We start from the raw sequence: 11637 nt of genomic DNA, 5'->3' as shown, positions 1-11637 counted from the left end.
GCATAGAGAGAGAGCTGGCGCCGAAAGACCAAGTAACCACTCCCGTTCGGTCAATTTTTCTTCAATTGTTCGATGTATACTAATTCCTACGCTCCCGGCTGGCGGCGACCATGAAATATCGAGTGACCTGTTGCGATGTTTCGAATCCTCGAGTCCCAGGCGCCCGCCAAACAAACGGCGACGGACACGATCAACACCTTGAGCAGTAGACTGCAAAGTGCAACCTTACTGGAGGACCGTCGCGCGGCTATACAAGGATTAAGGAGCTTTGCAAAGATATACCCTGCGTCAGTCGCGTCAGGTGCCTTGCGACCGTTGATTGGCAGCCTCCGCAATGACCGAGAGGATGTGGACACGCTCAAGGTGGTCCTTGAGACCCTCTTGATGCTATTTTCGCCGGATGAGAGCAGTGTGCGTTGGGTTCGACCGATGGATGTATGCTCGATACGCTGACGTCCTTTGTCTAGCCCGAAGCGTCGGACGAGATAGCTCTCTGGTTATCTGACGAATTCACCCAGGTATGGACGACTGTTTAGTGTTGCGACCCAGGAGTCGCTAACAAGGCGAAAGCGACAAGATAATATTACAGCTCTACTCGATCTTTTAGACACTCGCGACTTTTATTCACGCCTGTATTCGTTGCAGCTTATGTTTCAGATCTCAAGTGCACGACCCGAGAGAACCCAGGAATGTATCTTAACAGCACCACTCGGTATCCCGAGGTTAGTTAGTGCTCTGGGAGATTCGCGGGAGCCCGTTCGAAATGGTATGCTCTAGCGGCCTCGTATTCTGAGGGTCTCGGATGATATGAGCGGGAAACTTGAAAGCTAACTGTTACCTTCCGTCCTTTAGAGGCACTGCTCCTTCTCATCGCATTGACACCCGCGTCCGAGGAATTTCAGAAACTGGTCGCTTTTGAGAATGCCTTCGAACTGATATGCTCGCTGATGGAGTCGGAGGGAGGCTTAACACATGGATCAGAGGTCATCGAGGACTGTCTGTCTCTACTTGCGAACTTGTTGAAACTCAACATACCGAACCAGTCGTACTTCCGGGAGACGGGGTGCATACAAAGGCTTGCTAAGCTACTTGCTGAGGCTAACCACGAGCAAGACTCCGAGGAACCGACTCCACAATGGGCCCTTGCTCATCGTGATAAAAGCGTCTGGGGCCTGCTCGTGATAGTCCAACTATTCTTAGTAAAAGGCGGGATCAACACAGCTGCGAATCAAATGGCATTCTGGAATAGCGGCGTGATGGAACAGGTCCTCAGTACGGCCTTCGGCCAAAGATTCACGGTTAACGTTACAGCCAAGGTGAGGAAGCACTTGTCAAAAGCCCAAAGATTTTGATATTGACCGAAACAGGCTCTCGCAACGTGCGCCGATTTGATACGCGGGAACCCACCACTACAGGAGCGATTTGGAGATGTGGAAGTTTTTTGGGGTGCAGGACAATCAGGGGATGTGGTTAATGGTACCAAGACCACGAAAGCCCTACCCAGGATCAATGTGATCGAGGCTTTGCTCAAGCTTTCGCTTGAACCTGCTCCCATTCAGCTTCTCGACGCGCGTCTTGCGGCTTGCGACTGCGTTAAGGCTTTTTTCACAAACCACACAGGTATCCGTGTCCACGTCTTAGGGAGAGCAATCAATGGACATGTTAGCGGTGAAGATGCAATCCCCAACATTTTAACTGTCTTGCTTACGGCCCCCGAATCAAGGGGGAACGCCGACCCATATCAAACTTGGATGGCTGCCGTTCTATTGTTTCACCTGCTGTTTGAAAATGCGGAAGCGAAGTCGGTCGCGATGGGAGTGACCGAGGGTGACGCCGAGCGTGGCGAGGAAGTCATTACTTGCATCCAGACAATTGCCGGCAACCTGATTACAGGTATGAAGCGCGGCGACGACGAGAGAATATCTATCGGGTATTTGATGCTACTTTGCGGTTGGTTGTTCGAGGAGCCTGATGCCGTGAACGATTTTCTGGGGGAGGGCAGCAGTATCCAAAGCCTATTGCAGGAGACGAAACACAGAGGGGTCGCAAATGTGCTTGTGCCGGGGCTCTGCACGATTTTGCTGGGCATCATTTACGAATTTTCGTCGAAGGACTCTCCTATCCCTCGTAAGACACTACACAAGTTGCTGCTTGAGCAACTGGGAAGGGAACAGTTCATCGACAGGATAACTCGGCTAAGGGAGTCTCCTCTAGTGCGAGATTTTGAGGTCCTACCTCAAACAATTGGAGCTAACTACGACGGTGGTCTTCCTGATATCTTCTTTGACAGAGCGTTTGTCGAGTTCCTGAAAGATAACTTTAGCCGTTTGACTCGAGCCATCGACCGCGAGCCAGGGCTTGAGATATCCGTCATTACCAATGGGGTTGAACGGGGCGTTTCGCGCGAATTGGTCGATTCTCTGAAATCGGAGATCGAAGAGAGGAGCCAAACTGTGCAAAATCTTGAGTCAGAACTCGTTTCTTTGAGGCATAAACTTGAGCAAGAGCAAGCCGAGCACCGGAAATCCAGGGATTCGGTCGGCTTAGAGCTTGCGAGACTACAGCAGATGTACGACTCACTTCAGAAACGCCATGAGCAAGAATTGTCGGCGCTTGGGGAGCAGCACAAGCACGCGAAGAACGACTTACTTAAGCAACATGGAGAGCAACTTCGAGCTATTGACACGCAGCTACGCGAGACCTCTGCTGATTACGAAAGAAAGAGTATGAAGTTCAAAGAGCGGCATGAGGCCGAAGTGGCCGATCTTCAAAAGAAGATTCGATCATTAGAGTCGGAGCTTGCGCGAGTCCGAGAGCAGTACGGTAACGAAGCCCGTGGCCTCACAGCAACTGTTGATGCCTTGAACTCGGAGGCTGACAGGACCAAGCAACGGCATGCGGCCGAAGTGGCTGGTCTCAACAAAACTGTTCAGGAGTTACAGGCAAAGGCCGAAAAAGCCGAACAATATCTGGCGCAGGTGGGTGAGCTTGAATCGAAGATTGACACTCTAAAATCGGAGGCGGATAGGACGAAGCAACGACACGGGACCGAGATTTCAAGTCTGAATACAACAGTCCAGGATCTACAATCGAAGTTGGACGCAACGACGGAGCAGCATGGAGCAGAGGTCGCGAAACTTGAATCTGCCACTGAAACAGCACGCTCAGACCTCAACACAGTCAAGGAACAGTCGGCGCAAGATATTGAAGCCGTGCGAGGAGACTACTCTTTGAAATGTTCTGCTCTCGAATCTAGGGCAGAACAAGCCGAAAACGAGGTAGAAAGGCTCGAGACTGAGGCACGAAAGTCTGCCCAAGCACTTGAGGACGCTCAGAATGCCCTTGAGCAAGCTAAGAGAGAGGCCAAGGAGAAGGAAGAAGCGCGGCAGGCAGCGCAATCTGAACTTGAAGACCTCCTCATCGTGTTTGGCGATCTCGAGACAAAGAGAAATGAGGATAAGGTGGGTTGGCTCTCATTCTATCGCCGTCGAGAGTCGAACGCTTGCTAATCCATATCGCAGAAACGCCTGAAGGAGCTCGGGCAGGAAGTATCTGAAGATGAGGCCGATGAAGATGACGATGATGAGGAGTAGAACATCAATGATAAACCACCTGATGGAAGATAATTCTGTAGATATTCATAGCTTGAGAATAACTAATCACCAACGACCTGCCTCGGGAAGGCAAAGCGTGACTCAAATCGGGTCCACGGGTGGGGCTTCGACACCGTCCGCGGGGGTGACTCACTATTTTTTCTTTGAAGCACAATTCAACCCCGCGGCCTTCTCGACGCAAGAGACAACCACCACCTTGACAGCTGCCACCACTCCGCTGCTCGTCATGTCCATCGATTTTCCCAAGGAGGAGGAGCTCATCCTCGCGAGGTGGAGGGAGATCAATGCCTTCCACAGACAGATCGAACTCTCGAAAGGACGGAAACCCTACACATTCTTCGATGGTCCCCCCTTTGCTACCGGGCTCCCCCATTACGGTCACCTGTTGGCATCCACCATTAAAGACATTATCCCCCGGTATTGGTCGATGAAAGGGCACTATGTCGAGCGACGATTCGGCTGGGATACTCATGGTGTGCCTGTCGAGTATGAGATCGACAAGGAATGGGGCATGTCCGGATTGGAGGCAGTTGAGAAATACGGAATTGAGAAGTACAACGAGGCGTGCAGGGCCATTGTAATGAGGTTCGCGTCCGAATGGCGTGAGACTATTGATAGGCTGGGTCGCTGGATCGACTTCGACAACGACTACAAGGTCCGTGGCGTCTCCCTCTACTTCATAGACTTCCCTCGTTACGATCGTTCGTGTTCCCGATGGAAACTTGCTGACATTGTTCTTTTTTTCTTTGCCATATAGACAATGAACACTTCTTTTATGGAGTCTGTATGGTGGGTTTTCAAGCAGTTGTTCGACAAGGGCCTCGTCTACAAGGGGTTCCGCGTCATGCCTTATTCCACTGCCCTCAACACTCCACTTAGCAATTTTGAAGCGCAGCAAAACTATAAGGATGTTCAGGACCCTGCAGTTGTGGTTACATTTCCCCTCGTGGAGGATCCGGAGACTTGTCTTCTTGCCTGGACTACTACGCCATGGACTCTTCCTTCCAATATCGCTCTCGCTGTTCACCCGGACTTTGAGTATATCAAAATTTTCGATGAAGCCGCGAAAAAGCATTACATTTTGCTCGAGTCCCTACTTCGCACATTGTACAAGGACCCCAAGAAGGCCAAATTCAAGATCGTTGAGCGATTCAAGGGTTCACACATGAAGGATTGGAAATATCAGCCTCTTTTCGACTACTTCTACGATGCCTTCAAGGAATATGGATTTCGTGTCTTGAACGCGACGTATGTCACGGCAGAAGATGGTACAGGTATTGTCCATCAGGCTCCCTCATTTGGTGAGGATGATTACAAGACCGCACTGGATGGAGGAGTCATCAATGAGACCCGCAATGCCCCCAATCCCGTCAATGAAATGGGAATCTTTACCTCTGAAGTTCCGGACTTCCAGGGCCAACATGTCAAGACCGCCGACAAGGCTATCATCAAGCACTTAAAGGCAAGCGGGCGTCTGATCGTCGATAGTCAGATCACTCACAGCTACCCATTCTGCTGGCGCTCTGATACCCCTCTGATCTACCGAGCTGTTCCCTCGTGGTTCGTCAAAGTCGGACCCATTATTCCACAGATGCTTCAGGGTATTGAAGAATCTCACTGGGTCCCTAGCTTCGTCAAGGACCGAAGGTTTGCTAGCTGGATCCAAAACGCTCGAGACTGGAATGTTTCGCGAAACAGGTTTTGGGGAACGCCGCTGCCTCTGTGGACAAGTGAGGACTTTAGTGAAGTTATCGCTGTTGGCAGTATTGAAGAACTCAAGGAGCTCAGTGGCTATGAAGGAGATATTACTGACATTCATCGGCATAAAGTGGATCACATCACCATTCCGAGCAAGAAAGGCAATGGTGTTCTTCGCCGCGTAAGCGAGGTGTTCGACTGTTGGTTCGAATCTGGTAGCATGCCGTATGGATCCCGGCACTACCCATTTGAGAACAAGGATCACTTTGAGGATGGTTTCCCGGGTGACTTTATTGCGGAAGGCCTTGATCAGACCCGTGGTTGGTTCTACACCTTGACTGTCATCGGCACCCACCTCTTTGGGAAACTACCCTTCAAGAATTGCGTTGTCAACGGCATTGTTCTTGCAGAGGACGGAAAGAAGATGTCGAAGAGGCTGAAAAACTATCCTGATCCTTCCCTGATTATGGACCGGTACGGTTCCGATGCTCTCCGGCTTTATCTCATCAACTCGCCGGTTGTTCGGGCCGAACCCCTCAGATTCAAGGAATCTGGTGTTAAGGAAATTGTTGCCAAGGTCCTTCTTCCTCTATGGAATAGTTACAAGTTCTTCGAGGGACAAGCCACCCTCTTTAAAAAGACTGAAGGAATTGATTTCCAATGGGATCCTGAGGCCGAGGCTACCAACACAAATGTCATGGATCGTTGGATATTGGCGAGCTGCCAAAGCCTTCTCAAGTTCGTGAACGAGGAGATGGCTGGATACCGCCTGTACACCGTCGTCCCTCGCCTTCTGGAGCTCATTGACAACACCACGAATTGGTATATCAGATTCAATCGGAAGCGCTTAAAGGGCGAGAACGGCATCGATGATACACTACATGCTCTAAACACGCTGTTTGAGGTGCTGTATACCTTAGTCCGGGGTCTCGCCCCATTCACACCATTCCTTACTGATACCATCTACCTACGACTGCTCTCTCACATCCCCGAGAGCCTTCGTAGCGAGGACAGCAGAAGTGTCCACTTCCTTTCATTCCCCGAGGTGCGTGACGAGCTGTTCGATGCAGTCGTTGAGAGGCGGGTGGCTCGGATGCAGAAAGTTATTGAGATGGCTCGTGTTTCCCGTGAACGTCGATCTCTCGGCCTGAAGACTCCTCTGAAGAGTCTCGTCGTCATCCACCAAGATGAGAAATTCCTAGAGGATGTGAAGTCCTTAGAGAGCTATATCCTCGAGGAGATCAACGTCCAGGAACTCATCCTGTCATCTGACGAAGAAAAGTACAACGTCCAGTACAGCGTATCCGCGGATTGGCCAACCCTAGGCAAGAAATTGAAGAAGGATGCACAACGAGTTAAGAAGGCTCTACCATCATTGAGCAGCAACGACGTGAAGAAATTCGTTGCTATGAAAAAGATTCTGGTGGATGGTATTGAGCTCGTTGAGGAGGACCTTGTGGTAAAGCGAGGTCTCAAGCAGGATGCCTTAGCAGAAGAGGTAGAGCCTCACGCCGATGCTGATGTGTTGACTATCCTCGATGTCAAGTTGCATCCGGAGTTGGCTCACCAGGGACTCGGTCGAGAGATTATAAACCGACTTCAACGTCTTCGTAAAAAAGCTGGGCTTGTTCCTACTGACGATGTGAAGATGGAGTACGCGGTCCTTTCGGATCCTGATAACGTTGGCATCCATGAGGCTTTCGAGACGCAGGCGTCGGCCATTGAGAAAGTGGTGCGTCGGCCACTCGAGCGATATGAACTCGTTGACGGCAAGCCGCCCAGCGGAGATGAGGTGGGCATGATCATGCAAGAAGAACAAGAAGTACAAAACGCGACTTTCTTGTTACGGTTGCTGAAGTTGTAGATGCAGAAAAATCATCTTTTCTGTTCTAGACTCTGATATGTATTAGAGCTCTTACATTGTTCTCGAATCGCAATCTCATTGGCATGGATATGCATCCCGGATATCACGATGCAGTCGTCAAAAAAGCTCCGAACATTCTAATGTACAAGTCAAATAAATCACCCTATTGCGCCATCCATGTCTGCCGCTGCATTTCTGCGAACCGACTCTGGTCTCCAGGTTTGCGGTTGCAATTAAACCTTCGACGCCGCCTGTTGTCCTTCAGTCAGACATGCGCAACTGGGGCCACACGAAAAAAAAGTTAATTTTACCAGAAAGCAATCTTTCAACTTCATAAACTCTTTGGCACACATGTCTTTGTGCACTCCTTGATAATCTGCAACAATGCACTTTCCATATGCCGCCGCCTGCAAATCTCCGTCCATCAGCACAAATTCTCCTGAGCTGGGCCCGCAGGAGGGCGGGAAGAGGACTGACCTCGACAGCACACTTGGAAGTGGCTTTTGCGAACTTCTCGATTGGCCGTGTCCGAGTCGAAGGCATCTTTATCTTCAAGAGTACTTGATGTTGCTGATGGCGTCCTTGCACAAGAGCGAGGCTGCTTGTACCTGGTATTACATAAACATTCCACGTGACAATCGCATTTCCATGTTTTGTTCAGCGCGCAAGGAAGCAAATCACAGTTGGAGTCGACAAAGGGTTGGGAAATTGGCCACGGCATTATTCCTCTGCGTGTTGTTATTCTTGGGGTGAACCGATGCTACCCAGTATCGCACACTCGAGAGCCGTGAGCTTTGGCGCTGTATCGATCTTGAGAGCTCGCAATGGTTTATTTGGTTTCCCGTCTCCATGACCCATCTGCGAAAAACACGCGTTAAGTCGCGGTTATTTCGATGCCTCCCGTTCCCGCTCAACGAAGAGCTCTGTCATATGAAGACCCGGCCCTCTCGGACGAAGGTGCGCGATTACTTAGTATCCCTCTAAGGATCGGTTTTAGAGGATTCAAGTACTAATGGGTGGTTTTGCGTTCTAGATGTCGGCTTCCTCTTCCAGATTATCACCCGCGCGGAGCGCCATCCGCACGCCGGCCGCCTTCCCTATAGAGTTCTATTCAAAGAATACGATGGGGCGATCGAGGAGCATGGGGCTGACGCGGATCCAGGCTTCGCCTGTATGCGCTTTCTGTTCAAGATGGGAAGCAAAGATGTCATCGGGGACACGCTCTTTGAGAAGTTCGAGAATCTATTACAGCAAATGGGCATCGTAATAGAATTTGGCAATGAGGAGAATCATACTGATGCGTACACTGACAGCGTCTCTGTTCTTGATGTGCACTCAAGAGCAGGAGCCGAACCCGTTTCGAGGGAGGACGCAATTCAAACCATTCAGACACCGCGGCCCCGCCGAACGTCGTTCAATTCGATGTACGATGTTGGGGATGATCCTACTACGCGGAGTTTCATCAATCGTCCTAGCTCTCGCTCCTCGTTATCGCGGCTGCAAACCGGCAAACCTGAGTTCCAATTCTCACCACCATATCGTGGAGAGGGTAGCAAGAGAGCTGAATCCCCGGACAGAACGCAGCTGATCGCACAATTCATGGACGTCGGCCGTCGCCTGATGAGTAAAATGGGATCATTTCAAAGGGCGAAGGAAAGGTCGAAAGAATTTTCATCAGCGGTTAACGAAGACCGTTCGAGACGGATGGCAGAAGCGTCTCGAGGTGGAACATCTAAGTCCCGTAGCTTGAGCTCTGCGAGCTCCGGAAGCTCGGATGAAGATGTGGGAGATGTAGATGAGGATTCTTCCCTCGTCTCCCGAGATGCTAGTGAGTTCTTCGAGAAGCCGGCCTTTCCACCAGAGATGTTGTACCGCCCATCGCTGTCTGATCTGTTGCGGGATGCTTCCACCTTCAACATGTATCGGCAGCGCGCAATCAACCGACGTATCCTAACTCAATGGATGAAAAAGGGTGTGCAGACTCGTCAGGCCAATCAGAATATGGAAATGGTTGCCATCAATAGGGATAGAGTCACCCTTCTTCGGCAAGCGTTTGGGGCTTGGAATTCTATCATTCGAGATAAGCGGCAAGTGGCTCGGACAGAAAGGTTCTTCAAACATCTGGAAGAGCGCGCTGCGCGAGCTCGAGATATCTACTTAATGACAAAAGCTTTCACCCACTGGGCAGCAATCGCTTCAGATGAACTGGAAAGAACTAATGCGGCTCGACGTCACCTCATTGGCGTCAAGTACTTCAATGCATGGCGCGAAATAACCGCGGTTAACGTACTCAAGGCCCAACGATTTGCACTACATCGACCCCTCCAAGCCTTGAAGAGAAAGGTCGCTCATATACGGGAGCTCGAGGCACAGGCTGTCCTTCATCATGATGCGAAGATGAAACACGGCTTCTACTGGCAGTGGTTCTGGAATCTTTGCGAGAGGCGTGCTCCTAGATGGCACGATTATTGCATCAAGCGGCGATCTCTACTCTACTGGTTGCGGACATTTCGAACAAATAGGGAGCGTGTTCACGAGGTCGACACGGCTAATAAATATTCGATGCTGAGGTCTGCATTGCAGACCCTATCCGCAAGGTCAAAGGCGATTGCTTCCGATGAACAAGAAGCTGTGTCTATGCAGCGACGTCATCTACTCCAGGGTACCCTCGACGAATGGAAGGTCCAAGCTCGGCTGGCACCGGCTGCATCCCGCGTCGCAGATACGGCTGACACTCATATTTTGCAATCAGCATATAATCAATGGACGAAACGAATGAAAATGTTGGACCAAGCGAGAGAGATGGATCGACGCCGGATTATGCGAAGCTCATGGATTGCATGGAACGACACACTCCGCTGCCAGGCTCTTAGCGCGCGCATTGAAGAGCGCTTGAAAATTGAGACGATGTACAAGTGGATAATCGCAGAACGCTATCGTCTCATGCAGCGAATTCGTGAGCAGCGCATTAAACGAGAGGTTTTCTCCACATTTGTGACAAGTATACGTCGGACTTATACACAGTTGCTCTATTATGCTGACAACTATGAAGACCGCCGGAATGATGAGTTGTTGCGATCCAAGCTTGGTTTCTGGCGGAATCGGCTGGTTATTCAAAACCAGCGCGATGACATGGCTTTTGAATTTTACGCACCACGCCTCGTCCAAGAATCGCTTGTGGCATGGCGCTCGAAACTTCAACATGTGACCAAACTAGAAGGGTGGTCTCGAGATGCGAGCTTCTATTTTCTGGCAACTCGCACCCTGAAACGCTGGCATGCTGCAACGGTGGACTCTGCGAAACAACGTCGTCAGGAAGCTTATGCAAGAGTTCGACGGCTGATAAAGGTTAATCTTGCCTCGAAGGTTTTCTCAGCTTGGCGGTCCAAGACGCATGGTATTGTCGACATAGAGCAGCAAGCCCTGCAGTTAGACAGGGGGAAATCTCTGGATATTGTAGCCGAGTTGTTGGACCGGTGGCACGAACAAACCGCTAAACGACTTAAGGAATGTGACGATGCAGAGGTTTTTTACTTCAAGCAAATTGCGTACGGCCAGCTGATCCGATGGGCTGAGGCTGTGGTCGAGTCTCGCCAGTTGGAGGAGCAGGCCATCGCTGTGCATCGGCAACATGAACTCATTCAGGCCCACGCTCAACTTCGCAAACTCAGTTTCCGTGTTTTCCAGGTAAAGAGCAACTCTGAAACTGCAGATGCCATGAGAGAACGCAATCTTCGGAGGCACTCAAGAGGGATGTTCCGACGTTGGGCGGACAAGGCTAGAATGACTCTCGAGGCTCGTGATTCTCCAGGGCCGTTAGTGGGCCCCATGAGGAATCCCAGCCGTGCTACAACTGGCGGTACGGAACGATCAATTTTCGACCCCTGGCAGGTCGAGACCCCGTTTAAGCTCGGTGACTTTGTTCCCGAGCTCCCACGCCCGTCCGTGACTCCGTTAGCCACACCTAACTACATGACTTCCCCTTCGAGGCGGGCGGCGAGGGCCCGGGCGCTAGCGCGGGTTTCTACGACCCCAGCAACCCCTGTTCAGACGCCTTTTGCTAGCCGGCTTCTGCGCGAGGGCGTATCTATTCCGACCGCATCAAGCCAGCGAGATCGCAGCGGCCGTGGGACTTCCCTTGGGACGAGTGTTCGGTTCATTGAACAGGACCCGGAGTCGCCCACAAGCGGAAAGGGATCGGCCAATCGGCGACCATGAGCTGATGCAGGACAGCCAGCTGGTGACAATACTCTTTATCTTGTAATGTATAGTCCGCGCTGTTTGAGCAACAAGGGTGGAGTGACGGAGTGATGACCATGATACCCATTTGCCTGATGGAGCGGTATGTAGACAATTGTATTTACGAAGCTGGATAAATCAAACGCAATAGAATTATCAACCAATTGCTTGTCTATGTTTGAGAATCGCGTGGACCCCTAGGGTCACGCTGGACGAATGTAA

The 11637-nt window shown here is 50.9% G+C and overlaps 4 protein-coding genes across 4 annotated transcripts; 3 read left to right on the top strand and 1 right to left on the bottom strand.

The window, feature by feature from the left end:
- Window positions 1-29: 29 nt before the first annotated feature.
- On the top strand, window positions 30-3671 carry BJX67DRAFT_348156 (putative intracellular protein transport protein (UsoA)). The gene is made up of 7 exons (XM_071028628.1): window positions 30-411; window positions 468-518; window positions 571-766; window positions 853-1316; window positions 1368-2451; window positions 2581-3461; window positions 3522-3671. The coding sequence occupies exons 1-7, from the start codon at window positions 136-138 to the stop codon at window positions 3591-3593; spliced, it is 3024 nt and encodes a 1007-aa protein (XP_070888317.1). The 5' UTR covers window positions 30-135; the 3' UTR covers window positions 3594-3671.
- A 96-nt stretch (window positions 3672-3767) lies between these two features.
- On the top strand, window positions 3768-7750 carry BJX67DRAFT_348147 (isoleucine--tRNA ligase ILS1). The gene is made up of 4 exons (XM_071028627.1): window positions 3768-4269; window positions 4372-7427; window positions 7488-7583; window positions 7654-7750. The coding sequence occupies exons 1-2, from the start codon at window positions 3841-3843 to the stop codon at window positions 7174-7176; spliced, it is 3234 nt and encodes a 1077-aa protein (XP_070888316.1). The 5' UTR covers window positions 3768-3840; the 3' UTR covers window positions 7177-7427; window positions 7488-7583; window positions 7654-7750.
- On the bottom strand, window positions 7308-7822 carry BJX67DRAFT_26665 (uncharacterized protein). Its single transcript, XM_071026439.1, has one exon. The coding sequence runs from the start codon at window positions 7717-7719 to the stop codon at window positions 7438-7440; it is 282 nt and encodes a 93-aa protein (XP_070888315.1). The 5' UTR covers window positions 7720-7822; the 3' UTR covers window positions 7308-7437.
- Window positions 7751-11574, top strand: BJX67DRAFT_348144 (Sfi1 family protein). Its single transcript, XM_071028626.1, has 2 exons — window positions 7751-8133; window positions 8210-11574. The coding sequence occupies exons 1-2, from the start codon at window positions 8070-8072 to the stop codon at window positions 11392-11394; spliced, it is 3249 nt and encodes a 1082-aa protein (XP_070888314.1). The 5' UTR covers window positions 7751-8069; the 3' UTR covers window positions 11395-11574.
- Window positions 11575-11637: the final 63 nt, after the last annotated feature.

This window comes from Aspergillus lucknowensis (genome assembly GCF_044049455.1).
Source record: "Aspergillus lucknowensis strain CBS 449.75 chromosome Unknown BJX67scaffold_10, whole genome shotgun sequence".
Taxonomy (NCBI): Eukaryota; Fungi; Ascomycota; class Eurotiomycetes; order Eurotiales; family Aspergillaceae; genus Aspergillus; species Aspergillus lucknowensis.
The sequence above is the reverse complement of the archived record's forward strand: the minus strand, read 5'-3'. Positions and strand labels throughout refer to the sequence as shown.

What these genes read in the sequence shown, in the direction of transcription:
- BJX67DRAFT_348156 (XM_071028628.1), top strand. Translation starts at nt 136, where the DNA reads ATGTTTCGAATCCTCGAGTCCCAGGCGCCCGCCAAACAAACGGCGACG. An exon ending in TATCTGACGAATTCACCCAG is followed by an intron (nt 519 to 570) that starts GTATGGACGACT and finishes ACAAGGCGAAAG; the next exon opens with CGACAAGATAATATTACAGC. An exon ending in GCGGGAGCCCGTTCGAAATG is followed by an intron (nt 767 to 852) that starts GTATGCTCTAGC and finishes TCCGTCCTTTAG; the next exon opens with AGGCACTGCTCCTTCTCATC.
- BJX67DRAFT_348147 (XM_071028627.1), top strand. Translation starts at nt 3,841, where the DNA reads ATGTCCATCGATTTTCCCAAGGAGGAGGAGCTCATCCTCGCGAGGTGG. An exon ending in ACTTCGACAACGACTACAAG is followed by an intron (nt 4,270 to 4,371) that starts GTCCGTGGCGTC and finishes TTTGCCATATAG; the next exon opens with ACAATGAACACTTCTTTTAT.
- BJX67DRAFT_26665 (XM_071026439.1), bottom strand. Translation starts at nt 7,719, where the DNA reads ATGCCTTCGACTCGGACACGGCCAATCGAGAAGTTCGCAAAAGCCACT.
- BJX67DRAFT_348144 (XM_071028626.1), top strand. Translation starts at nt 8,070, where the DNA reads ATGCCTCCCGTTCCCGCTCAACGAAGAGCTCTGTCATATGAAGACCCG. An exon ending in CCCGGCCCTCTCGGACGAAG is followed by an intron (nt 8,134 to 8,209) that starts GTGCGCGATTAC and finishes TTTGCGTTCTAG; the next exon opens with ATGTCGGCTTCCTCTTCCAG.